The sequence below is a fragment of the Cucurbita maxima genome, unplaced genomic scaffold, assembly GCF_002738345.1.
Source record: "Cucurbita maxima cultivar Rimu unplaced genomic scaffold, Cmax_1.0 Cma_Scf00024, whole genome shotgun sequence".
Lineage (NCBI taxonomy): Eukaryota > Viridiplantae > Streptophyta > Magnoliopsida > Cucurbitales > Cucurbitaceae > Cucurbita > Cucurbita maxima.
This window is the reverse complement of record NW_019272040.1, coordinates 501,115-515,587: the sequence shown is the minus strand read 5'-3', so window position 1 is coordinate 515,587 and position 14,473 is coordinate 501,115. Positions and strand designations below refer to the sequence as shown.

The 14,473-nt window shown below is 33.8% G+C and overlaps 2 protein-coding genes across 6 annotated transcripts; both read left to right on the top strand.

Annotated features, from left to right (window-relative positions):
- The first annotated feature begins 4,796 nt into the window (after positions 1-4,796).
- On the top strand, positions 4,797-5,706 carry LOC111497688 (protein YLS3-like). Its single transcript, XM_023148575.1, has 3 exons — positions 4,797-5,167; positions 5,245-5,364; positions 5,463-5,706. Exons 1-3 carry the CDS (start codon positions 4,828-4,830, stop codon positions 5,591-5,593), a joined length of 591 nt encoding a protein of 196 aa, XP_023004343.1. The 5' UTR covers positions 4,797-4,827; the 3' UTR covers positions 5,594-5,706.
- A 1,195-nt stretch (positions 5,707-6,901) lies between these two features.
- LOC111497686 (major facilitator superfamily domain-containing protein 12-like) lies at positions 6,902-14,473 on the top strand. 5 transcript variants are annotated; one of them, XM_023148573.1, is made up of 15 exons: positions 6,902-7,207; positions 7,376-7,608; positions 8,115-8,203; positions 8,409-8,596; positions 9,391-9,460; positions 10,177-10,373; positions 10,773-10,848; positions 10,941-11,024; positions 11,103-11,182; positions 11,535-11,661; positions 12,172-12,231; positions 12,321-12,371; positions 12,461-12,619; positions 13,558-13,690; positions 13,771-14,473. In XM_023148573.1, exons 4-15 carry the CDS (start codon positions 8,439-8,441, stop codon positions 13,947-13,949), a joined length of 1,374 nt encoding a protein of 457 aa, XP_023004341.1. In that variant the 5' UTR covers positions 6,902-7,207; positions 7,376-7,608; positions 8,115-8,203; positions 8,409-8,438; the 3' UTR covers positions 13,950-14,473. The 5 variants fall into 5 exon arrangements, with proteins under 5 accessions (XP_023004341.1, XP_023004338.1, XP_023004340.1 ...); XM_023148570.1 differs by lacking the exon at positions 7,376-7,608; XM_023148572.1 differs by lacking the exons at positions 6,902-7,207; positions 7,376-7,608 and adding an exon at positions 7,633-7,814.

Sequence of the window (14,473 nt, the reverse complement as noted above, 5' to 3'; positions counted from 1 at the left end):
AAAAAAAAAAAAAAAAAAAAAAAAAAAAAAAAAAAAAAAAAAAAAAAAAAAGACACAATACTAAATTACTTATAAACTATTTTTCTAAATTACTAAATTACTTTAGATCATGATTTATAATATATACTTTATGAATTATATATAAATATTAACATTTTAATATTTAGACCTAATTTTAGACTTTTAAAATTATATAATAGAAACTAATGAGAAATATACAACTACTTATAAAGTTATATGGTAAAAAAGAGATTTGTAAAATTATTGCATTTTTTAAATCAAACTAAAAAAAAAAAGTACTCAAAACTTTTAATATTATTTTCAAAATTTAAAATTTCATGTATATTCAAATATTTTTAAAAAGGTTTAAAAAGTGTTTTTAAGTTTTCAAAATCTTCATTAAAATACTTTAGACTTTCATAAAAACTTAAAAAATATATTTAGACCTCTCGTTTTTAAAAATTCAAAAAATATTTTTATGATCAAATATACCTATGAAATGTGAAATTTTAAAAAAAATATTAAAAAATTTGGGGATAATTTGTAAGATGATGATAGATAGTTTTCATTCATAACTAACACTAAGATTTTTTTTTTTTTTTTAATTTCAGATGTAATTTTTAAACATAATTCTAGCAGTAAAGATATTTATGAACTGTTTTAAGGTTGAAAAGTATTAATAAAACTTTTAAATTTAAAGTGTATCTATAAAACAAATATTTATCGCTGGTATCTAAAACTAACCATAAGGGTATTTTTTAATTTTTTTTTTAAAGCTTAGGGGCATTATTGAAATTTTTGAAAATTTAGGGCTATAATACTAAGTATAATGTTTTTTTTATTAATTTAGCCAAAAATAAAATTAATTATGTGGACCGGTAGATTAGATGGTGGAGATGAAAATTTCTAAAAGTGGAATAAATACAATCTATACGTAAATTTGTAGATTCAAGTCATATTGAGTATCCATCTAAGATTGAATATTTCACGAGTAACATTGATAATCAAAGCTTATATAAAGCGGTTTTTAAGGTGGGTTTAGAGAAAGTAGAAGTAGAAATCTCACTCTTGACCAGCCAAGTAGGTGCATAAAACCATGAAAGACATTATGAAAGGAAAGAAAGAGCTTCCAACAATAGAATGGTACAAAATAATCATCTTTTAGGTATCAGGGTGATAGTGGTAGGTTTGAGGATCTTAAGAGACAGAGTGAACTCCTTTATCGTCTAGCATTTCCTCTGACATCCAACATCAACTCACGATTAAAATGATACTTAAAAAAGAAATAATAGAACCATTCTCGATATGATTCGGTCTCTTTTATTTTCTTTCTTATCCCTCTCTGTTGAGCGGCTTTGCCCCAATTCTGAACCTCTCTAACAATGTCTGTTTTGCAATTTTATTGCTTTGTGTTGGAGTCTCACATTAACTGATTAAATGAAAGATCATACATATTAAGTAACTTACATTATCTCTATTGGTACGAGACTTTTTCAAAAAACTAACGGCTCATAACGATGAAAACTTATGCTCAAAGTGAACAATATTATACTATCGTGGAAATTTGTTGTTCCTATCAGATAGAAACCAAATTTGCTGATGGTTTATAGTTCAGAACCATAAACATCATATAAAGCTGGAACATAATGAATAAATCTATTGTTTTTTAGGCCGCTAAGTTGCATATTTTTATATTATTCATCTAGTATAGAGAACCTATATTGATCGTGTGATGTCCCACATTGGTTGGGAGGAGAGCAAAACACTTGAGGGTGTGGAAATCTTCCCCTAGCAGACGGATTTTAAAGCTTTGAGAGGAAGTCTAAAAGGGAAAACCCAAAGAGAACAATATTTGCTAGCGGTGGGCCTGGGCCGTTGCAGATCGTCAATAGTCACTCTAGAAACTATGAGATCTCACCTCGGTTGGTGAGGGGAACAAAACATTTCTTGTAAAAGTGTGAAACCTCTCTCTAGTAGATGTATTCTAAAACCTCTCTCTAGTAGATGTGTTCTAAAACCTTGAGAGGAAGCTGATAATGGAAAACCCAAAGAGAATAATATCTTATCTGCTGGTGGATCCTAAGGGGTGAATGGTGAGTCTCACCTCGGTTGGAAAGGGGAACAAAACATTCTTTATAAGGGTGTGGAAACTTATCCCTAATACACGCGTTTTAAAACTTTGAGGCTGACGGTGTTACGTTACGTAACAAACTTAAACCGACGATATCTACTAGCTGTGGTCTCGGTCTGTTACATCGAATACCCAACCCTCAACAGGGCCGTAGTCGCCCCTCTACATCTCACATGATCAGAAGGGTGTTCTGATGGAAGGTTAAAGTGGGCAAGAATCATGATTAGAAAGGAAGAATACAATCCGGATGGTAAAGATGAGAACATGAAAGCTACTGATCCTTACAAACAGTACAAATTATAACTCGGTCTTCATCAAGCATGGCGGAGGAGACTTTAATGGTGGGAATCGCCACAGCAGCGGAGGCATTGGTCGGAGTAATGGGGTTGAAGAGCATAGATCGGCGAGCTGTGGAAGAGGCGGAGGAATTGGAGGATGTTGAGGTAGTAATTGTGATTGGTGTTGAGTATTGTTGAGAGAGGAGTCCCGACTAATTAATCAATTATGGATTTATAAGTAAGAAATACTATTTTATTGGAACGAAGCATTTTGGGAAAACTAAAAGCAAAATCATGATAGTTTATACTCAAAGTGAATATATCATACCCATGTCAATATAATCTTCAAATGTCTAACAAAGAAATTATGAGTCTCAAAAGTGTAGTAAAAAATGACTTAAGTGTCGAATAAATTGTGTACTTTGTTCGAGAGTTCCAGTGAAGGAATCGAGGCTCGATTAAGGGTAGACTGTTCGAGAGCTTCATAGATCTTAGAAGAAACTTTATAGTGTATTTTATACACGTTATAAAGAGGAATTTACTTTAGGTAGAGAAAGAATAAAATGTTTACTACTAGAAGAAAAATAAAAAGAAAAGGAGAAGAAGAAGCTAATTACATTAATAATTAGAAAAAGTATGGTTAGACGACAACAAGGCGACAAATTAAACTTCCCAATACACAATCACTCAAACCTGTCGCGCCACCGTCCAACGGCGGTTCGTCGATCCGATCACCGGCTCAACAGAGGAAACCACCGTTCTTGGAAGTAGGATTGGTACGAGATCATGAAAAGGAGAAGAACCAACAAGAACCCGACGCCCCACGGCATCCCACCGGCGCGGTGGAGCGAGTCTTTTTCAGGTAAAAGAGAGTTTCCAGCGTTGGAGAGCCAGTGGACGAGGAGGAGGAGGAGGAGCGGCAAGACGATGAGAAGAAGCTTGAGCTGATCGAAGATGCCTTCGACAACCGACTCGTAATTGAGGTACCAAGAGTAGGACAAGAACATGAGGAGGATGAGGAAGAAGAAGCAGAGATGAAGAGGGAAGGTGGGCTGAGAGTGGGAATTTGCGGCGGAGGAGCCTCCGTTGGCAGCCATGGACGGCGGTTTGAGAGCTTTTTTAGGAGATTTAAGGACTGGTTTTTAGTTATATGGAGCTTTTATATATACACACACATACATATAAACCATGACTGACTCATAAAGCTACTTCACTTCAAAATCTCAAATATAAAGATTAATTAAGAACCTTAATGAATAAGCATATAGGAACTGAACAACAACAAGAAGAAAAAAGTGTTGAAAAAGCTAAACTAAAAGACCCCACCAAAAAGAGATCATGATAGAATGATATTCAAAATCTCAAATTGATATCAAAAATTTTGTTCATAGCTTAAAAAAAAATATTTATAAACTTTTAATTGCCTGAAATATTCCATAAATCTTCAAATTTTTTTATTTTATTTCCCAAGTCATTGATCTATTTATGACATTCTATCCATAAAATTTCAATTAGTTTAGAATTTTCTAATTTTTTTTTTATTTAGTAGATTTGTTAATTTTTAAAAAATTTAAATATAAAATTAAAATTTTTAAAATTCAGTTACATAATTTTAAAAATTTAGATATCTATTGGGCCATATGGGGGCGGATAATGACTAATTGGGCTTTGTTAAGCGATAGCATATTGGGCTTTGATAATACTATGGATTGTGAGGCCCAAGAGGAGGGAGATGGTTATCGATAATATTTGACTAAATTAATAAAAATACCTAAAAATTTTCAAAAATTTCAATTAAATAAATTTAAAAATAATTTTATTAAGAAAATGTTGTATAACTAAACTAACACATTTATAAATTCGAGCGAATATATGTAATTATTAAAATATAAAGTATGAGATTAATGAGGTAAGATTAAAATGTTTCATATGTCACTATTACGTACATAGGCAGCGTGTGAAAGCTAAACCATTTGTTTATCTAAGCTATAGTGGGTTTGGTGAAGGATTCCCCCACCACTATCCTCCTCTTCCTCAAATTGTGACACGTGTCCTTAAAAAAAAACATATTTTCATTTTTTTATATATCTCTAAATTTCATATCTTAAATTATATTAAGTTAATTTCAAAATCATTGCATTATTTAAAACAATATATAGAAATTTAATGGTAATAATAAAAGTATTATTTTTGTAAAATTAAATATTTTTTTTTAAAAATAATAGCCTAATTTTGGAAGGTAGTTGTGTTTAAATACACAAAGACCTCTCTAGAATAAAAAATAAAATAAATAATAATAATAATAAGAATAAAAGAAATCCCACCAAATTTCTCCCTTTCCACTCACATCTTCCACGCATAAAAGGAAGTGGAAACCCATAAACTCTCTTCATCATTGCCTTCTTCAATTCACAGAAAATGGGCTTTCATTTTGGTTGCAAATGGCTTTTGTTAACACTCCTGTTAGCCTCACCGGCGGTGAGCTTTATAGCAGGAGATGCAGAGAAAGACAGGGAGGAGTGCACGCAGCAATTGGCTGGAATGGCGACGTGTCTAGCGTACGTGAGCGGTGACGCAAAGGCTCCAACGCCGGACTGTTGCAGTGGGCTGAAGGGCGTGCTTAAAAGCAACAAGAAATGCTTGTGCGTTATAGTGAAAGACCGAAATGACCCTGACTTGGGGCTTCAGATTAATGTCACCCTTGCCTTGGGCCTGCCTGATGTCTGCCACGCCCCTGCCAATGTCTCAACTTGTCCTGGTAACTACTCCGTGTTCTTCGCGTTCTTCATGTTCTTCGTGTTCTTCGTGTTCTTTTTTTAAATGGGGTTGTTGCAGCTCTCTTAAACTTGCCACCCAGTTCACCGGAGGCTCAAGTTTTCTATCAATTTGGCAAGGCGCAAAGCTCCTCTGCTGCTGCAGCTCCCATAAGTCCTTCTCCTGCCATTAACTCCACTGGTAATTTGATGATCAATTTTCTACAATTTTTTTTTTTTTTTTTTTTTTTTTTTTTAGTTTGGAAAGCAAAATTAAGGTGTTGTTCTTTAAAATTGCAGGTGGAGGAGGCAGTAGAAATGGAACAGATAAGGGTGAAGCTTACACCGTTGGAAACAAATGGCTGCCATTGAAGACTTTGTTTGTTGGAGCTCTTTTGGTTTTGTTTTTGTTGGATTCTTGTCGTGTTTAGACGAACTGTTTTGAGTATATTATTGTGTTATGTTCGAATATTAGTATTGTAATTTGTGTTTTTAAACGGTTCTGTTTTACACGAGAGTGGAGTTAGAGATGGAATTTATGTTCTGACAATAATGTAACTAACATTTACGTGACAATAACAATAAAATTTGTTTGAAAAGATGGAGAACTCGTGATGCTTGACGACGTACAAACTCGTTAGAGTGTTAGAAAAAATTATTGAAATTGTGAGACTTAGTAAATCTTACACCCCGTGATGCAAGAAAATATATCTATGTCGTAAATTAGGGTTGAGTAAGATCATATGAACAGAGAGAATATTGGGTTCGGGTCTCTTGTGAGGTAGACCCTCGGGTCGGCCTCTTGTTCAAGGAACTTGGGTTTGACCCAGTTTCGTTTTTACTTTCGTGTTTGGTGGTTCGGTTTCTTTTATATCACGATTTAGTTTAATTTGTATGACTTTTAATTTTTTATATTTAGTTTTTCAATTTTTCCTTGTCTTGTAATCATACTTTGTTTTTGTTTTTTTTTTTAATATTAAATTACAATTTTAATTCCTGGTACAATTTTATATATAGATATAAAATTTAAAATTGAAAATATTCTTAAACATAAAATTAATTTTAAAAATTACACAAAATTCAAATACAAGTATGATAGCATTAATAAATGATGTCAATCCTAAAATTTATTGGATGCCGTCTTCAAAATATTTATTATTTTTGTAAAAATAAATATCTCACATGTCGTTTTTTAAAAATAAATTTTTATCACATATTTTTGTGATTGGACCTATCATTTTCTTTAAAATAAATGTCTAAAGTATTAGTTTCTTTTCTTTTTAAATAAATTTATATCACGTGATGAATTATCTTTCTAAAATGACTAATACACACATTTTTTTATTATTAAAATTTTTAAATAAAAGATTTAAACATTTAATTTTTTTTTGGACAAATATTATTTTTTTGTTATTATTATTATTATTTTTTGTCAGAAAAAAAAGATATTATGACTTATCAACCATCGTGAGAAGAAGTAAAATCGATATCAACAGTAAAAATAAATATAACTTAGCAATAATTTACCTATTTTATATATGATATATTATAAAATCATCCACTAGATATGCTTTAAATAAAAAAAAAAAAAATAGTGTTAAAGAAATTAGAGTATTTTTGTCGTACTAAATTTATAAATAAATTATTAATTGAAGAATTTTTGTTCCTAAATTAGAACATTATTTAAAAAATTAGTTTAAGGAATAATTTGTCGTGTTTTGGAGGCGCGTTCTTCCAATTCCGTGGTCCAAGGAACCCGCCATCCTCTGTTGAAGAGATTAGATGAATCCCAATTTTCGGAACCATTAAATATGAAAATGATTCCTCGCCGCAAATGTTAGTGATAACGGAAGATCAAAGCCACCACGATGGTGCCACGATGGACCAGTCCCAATCTCAGCTCAAGGCTCAAGACTTTCAAAGCCACAAATGAAGATTTGTAATGGATTTAACCTGTTTCAGTTTCTGATGAACACCACATCATCAAAGCTCTTCCACGCGTCTCGGCGGACAGTGGGAGCGGAAGAGGAAGAAGTGTGATGACGGTATGAGAACTCTCCTTTTCTTTTTTGGCTTTGATGAAGTCTTTCATTGGACAGTTTTGTCTTTCGATAGTTCGGTCTTGTTTCCAAAGCCACGTTCTCAAAGATCAGATTCATATTATGGCTTATCGGTATTCTGTGGCGGTGCACGCATTCCTATGTATGTAACAGGTCGTAAAATAGGGCAGATGAAGAAAGAGAGCAAACTCGGTGTTTGATGATAAATTCGAGGCTGATTCTTGTTCTCTGTAGATTTCTTTTTGTATCCACTTCTCCAGAATTCCAAACATAGCCTTGACCTAGGATGTGTTGTGTAAATGCTTTCCTCTTTTGGCTATAATCCACAGTTGGAGGGGCTTCAGCTCGGCCTATCTTCCACGGGCGTTTGATTCCTTGCTTGTTCTGTCTGTATTCTTCTATCCATGACTGATTTTTCGTCTATTTTAAGAAAAGCTTCTTGTTATGGCGTCTGTATATGTCCATTTTTGCTGTCTTAAATTTCTTTGTGGCATTTGGTGGCCCTGAAACTAGTGGAGCGACGGAGTAGGCTTATTGTGATGTTTCGCTGTCTGATTCTGTTTTCTGCTCATTCATTTTATGGAATTGACGGGTAATATTAATACTGAAACTGTATGATCTAAAGTCGCATGCAGGTAGTGAATTTTAAATTTGAGTTCATTAGCAGTTTCGTTATGAATTAAGAATTCCCGCGCATTTCTTTCTTTGTTAGTTTTTCCCTTTTGGCTCGACGGATCGGGTTTAATTTTTGAATGCTAAGATTGCTAAGCTGTTCAATGGTTATCTTGATGGGAGAATATTGCCGATGTGAAAAATGATCTTCTGGCAACTCTATCGCAAGGTAATCTGTTGTGCTGCAAATTAATTTTACTATTTCTTTCTTTTGAATCAGATATCATAGGCTGAAGGTGACATATGAAAAAGAAAAGGAAGTAAAAGAAAAGACAACATATTGGGGACGGCTGCTGTGGACTATAGCAGGTTTGATGTGGTTGATGATATTGAATTCCTCTTAAATTTGAAGTTAAATAAACAAATACAGTTCTTAAGAAGTCAATTTGATGATCAATTTTTAACAAGGACGAACAACTTTGACAACAAATTCTTAGAAGGCCCCTTTTAGCTAGTTAATTGAGAATTGGTACCTTAATTTTGCATTCTGAAGCTTTTAGTTCTTTCTTTTCAGGAAACCAAGTTTGGTATTGTCATTTCCATCATGAGTAATCATGATGAAAGTTTTGTGTCACTTGCTCAACCCATTGGAAGATGGTCGATATTCTGTTTCGGTCTGGGGCATATGCTCAATGACATTACTGCTGCCTGCTGGTTTACGTATCTGTTACTTTTCTTGACAGATATTGGATTATCTCCGGGGTACTTATCTTTTGACACAACAATTCGCTTTGATTTGATCTGCATGCTGGAGAATTGCTGTTTTCTACTTAGTTTGTACATTTTTCACTTATGTTATATGAAATGTAGTACGTTTCCATACTCTCATCTTCTTCTATCTATTAGTTAATTATAGTGTCTTCTATTATTCTTGTATCTCCCCCATCCACGCACAGTTTTTTTCATGCCAAACATTTAGAATAGATGATTGGCTCTTTATGAGGTTTGAGGACTTTGAACTAAGTTCTTATGGCTGCTCGAAGTTAAATACAAAAATTGAGTCCACTTTGCTGTACGACATTTTCCACCCGTGTATTATGTGTTCATATTTGTCTAGGAAAATATTCGTTGTTTTGGATCTTTTACAGGAGTTAAACTAGTGCGTAGTGAGCCTATGGAGGAAGAGAATTGCAACTTTATGTTAACATAATAATTTCTAGATTCAAAGGTCACAAACAACCATCAACATACATTTCTTGACATTGGTAATGCAACGAATGAATTTATGTGATGTTGGTAAATTTGGCTGGAAAGATGTCCTTGTTGGTCAACCTTTCATTTCATGCTGACCAACTTTCATGATCAAGGTTTTCCAAAAATTAGTAACAACACTTTGGATTCAATTATAGTCTTTTAAGGATTGGGTGAATTTACTTCTAATAATACATAGGTGTCCTCGAGTTTTGCTTTCCCCCTCCAATTCTGTTTTTTTCATTATTATTCCGTTGAGGACCTCTCATACTTATTGTAAATCTATCATATCATTAATTTTTTAGGAATGCTGCTACAGTTATGCTTTCGGGTCAAGTAGCTGATGGGTTAACAACAATTGTTGCTGGTGAATTGGTATGCCATAGCTCACCATATTTTATATGTATACTATTGTTTGCTGCATCATTTGAACTCGGGACAGCTATGGTCCATTTCTTTCACGCGTTTCCACTTATCTCTGTTGGCATATTTGTTTTCCCTTTCTAAATATAATCTTTTTTGTTTGTTATGACTTGGAGGATTGAGATTATAGTTGTTGCAGATACAGTATGGATCAAGTTTTATTAATTATTCTGAATGATTGTTACTTCTTGTCTTCACTTATAATATAGTTTTTATTATTTATGCTGAACTGTGTCTTTTATTTCAAATATTCAAGTTTCGAATATGTTGAGAGACAATCATTATTTTTTCACACTCCCCAATATCAGTATACACTCCTTTTCTTTTCTTTCCTTTTATTTTATATTTATCTTGAGGCAGAAAATATCCGTTTCACTTAATACCAAACCGATAAACCCCCAAGTCCATACTCACCATATTTGTTTCTTGTGGTGCCCATGAGAGAATAAGATGTAAATATTTTTCAAGCATTTAAATTCCAATGAAGTTTGGCTGTTAAACTGAAGTTTGTGAGTGCTTAATGAGGTGATCTTGATTGTGCTGTTGAGCTATTTGTGGTTTATTACTACTCAGGATCAGGCGTTTATTACCTAGTAATTCAAAACAACAGTTCTGTCCTTTTTATCACACACAGCTTCAATAATTTAATTTCCTTCTTTATATGATAGATAGACCGGTTCGGACGTTTCAAAATATGGCATGGTGCAGGATCTATGTTGGTGGCAGTTTCATTTTCTTCTGTTTTTGGTGGTTGCATACCGTGCATATTCTATTCTCGAAGTTCATCAACATTGCGAACTGTAGGCTACAGCTTTTTTGCGGCAATCTTTAATGTTGGTTGGGCAGCCACTCAGGTTTCACATATGTATGGACCGACCCTTTTTAATTTGACCTTTTCAATTAAAATATATTTACCCAGAAAAAGGGTGAGGAACACTAGATATCATGGTTGGTCATCTCTCTATTTTCTTGAGTTTACTATGTTTTCTGTCTTGAGAAAATTACTGGACAGCGATTCTTAAATATGAAAAACGATTTTTAACAATTCTTTCATAGGTTTCTTGGAAATGTTTCTTTGGGTAGCACTTTTTAAAGTTTAGGTGAACAATGCTAGTTGGTGTCGTTAAGAAGCCGCTGCTCATTCAGTATCTATAGTTACCCCCTATTTTTACTTCAAAAGTTCTTGGTCTTTTCAGCCCAGAAGATAAAAAGTTAAAAGAAAAAACGAAAGGAAGTTCTCAGCTCTGGCATTGGTTGTGCGCAGGTCTATGATAAATTGTATGACACTGAATTCAACCAGTAGAGTGGCATTGGCTAGTTGCCGCAATGCTTTTAATATGGTAGGGCCCTGACTTCTCATTGTTTTGATGTATTTTGTGCACTTCTCTGTATGAGTTTATCTTAGATGTTGAACTGAGTTCTTCTTTTGTAGGTTGCAAATCTTAGCCTGTATGCAGTGGCTTTGTTAGTGTTTAGTATCTCGAAGGCAAAATCTCATGTAGATATTGAACATCAGGTAATGTAATCTTACGAGGTCATTCTCTTTTAAAAAACTTCCTTCAAGCCTGTTATCGGTGCTCTTTCACGTGTGCAGTACCGAATGATAGCATATATTTCAATTTTCATTGGCTGCTGCTTTGTGGTCGTATTTCTAGTTGGGACCAAGGAGCCAAGGTATGCCAAAGAGTTTAATTGATCTTTGTTTATTTTTCTCCTTAATATTTGCATACGCATGTCTTGCTAACATTGCCCTTGGTGATGAGAAACCTGCCTCTATTTCCATAGACCTAAATTTTTCAAACTACCTTTTTTTCCATGATGAGATGAATTGATGTTGTGGTCAGAAAAAAGAAAAATGCAGACCTTGTGATAATTTGCTATTTCGTAGTTGTCAATATTGTAATATAGGTGAACATTTGGTTAAAATAGTCCTTTCTTTGTTTACTAAGACTTCCAGCTTTATTTGTATGCGTTCAAAATATTTTTAGTTGGCTAAGGAACTTACTGATGCTTGGTCAACAAATAGTTTGAAGGTTGCTGTACATGGAAATCGGCATGCAAGGATTTCGTGGTCATATTGGTTCAAGAAAGTTTTATATTATCAAGTTGCTCTTGCTTACGTACTTACGAGACTGATTATCAATGTTTCACAGGTAATCAGACTTTCTTTATTCCTTAACTGCACTTACATTTTTCAATGAACAAAGAGGAAAGGAAAATTTAGTCATCCTTCATAACAAATATAAAGCCCTCAGTTATGTCAAATCTTTATGGTTGCTGTTGGCATGTGGATTATTTTCAACTTTATATCAAATTCAGTAAACTAAGAGATCTATGGCAACTGAAAATCTTATAATTTTAGAAATTCAGTATTCAATTAGAACCCCATTGGCTTTTTTTATTTATTTATTATTATTTTTTTTTTTTCCTTTTCCAATTCCATTGTTGTGTTCTTCCAAGGATTGATGAGGGTAAGGTCAGATAAATATATGCGTTTTAACTCGGCTTAAATCTTAATGGGATGTAGGGAAAGTAGCAACTTGTACATGTCATAACTTACTTTAGCATCTTCACAATTTCTAAATTGAAAATTGATTTTCTTAAATTGCAACCGATAATACATGCAGCTTTTAACTACTTTTTTTTTTTGGAAAAATGCTCAGGCATTTCTGGCATATTATGTTATTAACGATCTGCATATGGCGCAGTCAGCTACAGCTTTGGTACTGCATGACTTTTCCTGCCATCAAATTTCTTCAAATTGTTAAGGCTTATACACTCAATGTGAAATTTTTTCTTGTTGATTGGTTAGGTTCCTGCAATAATCTACGTCTTCAGCTTCATCGTATCTGTAACTCTTCAGGTCCTCTTTCGATACCAAGCTTATATATTATTGCATAAAGATTAGTTCCGGTTTCTATATTATGTTTACCTTTTAAGTTCATATTATAGGAGGTTGTTTGGACTGGCCAACGCCTGAAGCTCTACTATTCTGCTGGAGGCATTATCTGGATGTTTTGTGGTGCGGTGATTCTCATTTTACCCACAAGCATGAGTGCTTTTATGTACGTCGTGTCCTTTGTTATTGGTGTAGCAAATGCTTTAATGGTGGTATGTCTAAATTCGTATGCCTTATATTCATGCATCATTCTTTCCATTAATCTCTTTGGTGCTTACGACATATGAAGAGGAATTTTCTTACGAGCAACAATTTATTTTATCGAGGAGCCAGAATAAATGATAAAGCACTTGTTCATACATATATATTAAAGTCCTAATTAGTAAGCGGTGGGATAGTTAAATTTTCGACTAATTGCTTAAAAAGAAAGTGATGTATGTGAGTTCTTTCTTTAGTCTTTGCAATGGTTGAATGATATTGGAATAACAGAGTACCTGTGAGTTTGAGTGTTGGAAAGGAGGGAAAATAGCGGGTAAATATTCCAAGTAGTTTAGAAGTTAAAAACAACTCAAATTACTGGGAAGCTTATGAAAAACCAGCGGAGATGAATGAATTAGATTAAAGTAAACATAAAGAAAGAAATAAATCAGGTAAACTATGTAATTCCGGTTTGGTTTTCCCGTTGAGGCCATGAGAATGAAGGTAGCATAAAAATCCTTTATGCAGTGAGCGAAAGTCTAATAGATCAATGTTGCATGTAGTTTGAAGTTGATTTGGGAAGGTGACGGTCCTCAATTGTCACTGCATGAACACCTTGAGGCAAGTTATGTTTTGGAGATGGAGTAATGACAGGACAGTTATAAGGGGTATTCTACTAGTCATAGATAGAGTGAATATTCGGAAACTAGGCCGAAGAGTTCGAAGTTGAAAGAATGGTTGAATTCTCAAAATTTTCTGGTTCCTCTGTAATCTTTTATTTATGTCAATATTATCATCAGTTTGTCTTTAGAATCTACCCTGTTAAGTGGGAACAGTGTAAATGTTGATGCTGCCAAAATGTGTTTAAGATCTATTACAGAATTAGATCATGCACGAATAATTTTTCACAGCCTTTTGATGATGGTGAATTATTTGAACTTTTACTCGACAGGTGACTGGAGTAAGCATGCAAACTGTTCTAGTTGGAAGGGATCTGAATGGCTGTGCATTTGTGTGCGGTTCATTGAGCTTCCTTGACAAAATTCTATGTGGGCTGGCACTATACTTTCTGGAATCATTTCAGAGTGAGTTTTTCTTGCACAAACTTCGAACTCCAAATTATACGTTTGGCTCCACACAATGTAATATCTCATGCCATATGTAGGTAACACCGCGTTACACATTTCGAAATACAATCCTCTCAATTCCACCTATATTTCGGTTACGAGATATGGTTTAGGACTTGTGCCAGCAGTTTGTGCATTCCTTGGAGTAGCAGTTACAATGAGCATGGACCTTCATGCCCCTTACGCCAAATACCTGATCGAATCGCTACTGGAATAATGGTAGAAACGTCAGCCTTCAATCGGAAGATCTGTAAATAGACCAATTCCATTCCACTAATGTCATCATCAATTCAACAACATTCCTTTCGTGATCAAGGTGATCATTCCACTGGTATATATCACAGGTATCGAATTATCATTATGTTCAAGGAGTTACTAGTCCAGTTTATGGATTGTTCATCTGCTCGTCCCCAAGGGCCTTCTAAGCCTAGCTTTAATTTTTACTTGATAATACTAATTGTTTATCATTTGTTCAAAGAGCTACTCATCCAGCATATTTCAGATTGGCTTTGGGAGGAAACAATTTCATGAACTATTCATAAGGACAATCTGGGTTGATTTGTAGCGTTGAACACTATCTAGTAAGCAACAGAAACTGTATGTTTTATCTTTTATCCCTTATTCTATTTCAACATTATAACTATAAGCATTTGTCTAGTCTTTCATGTGTTGCCAACATCGATTTTGATGACATTATGGGAAAATATGTTGAATTTTGATGGATCTATTCAAATATGTTCT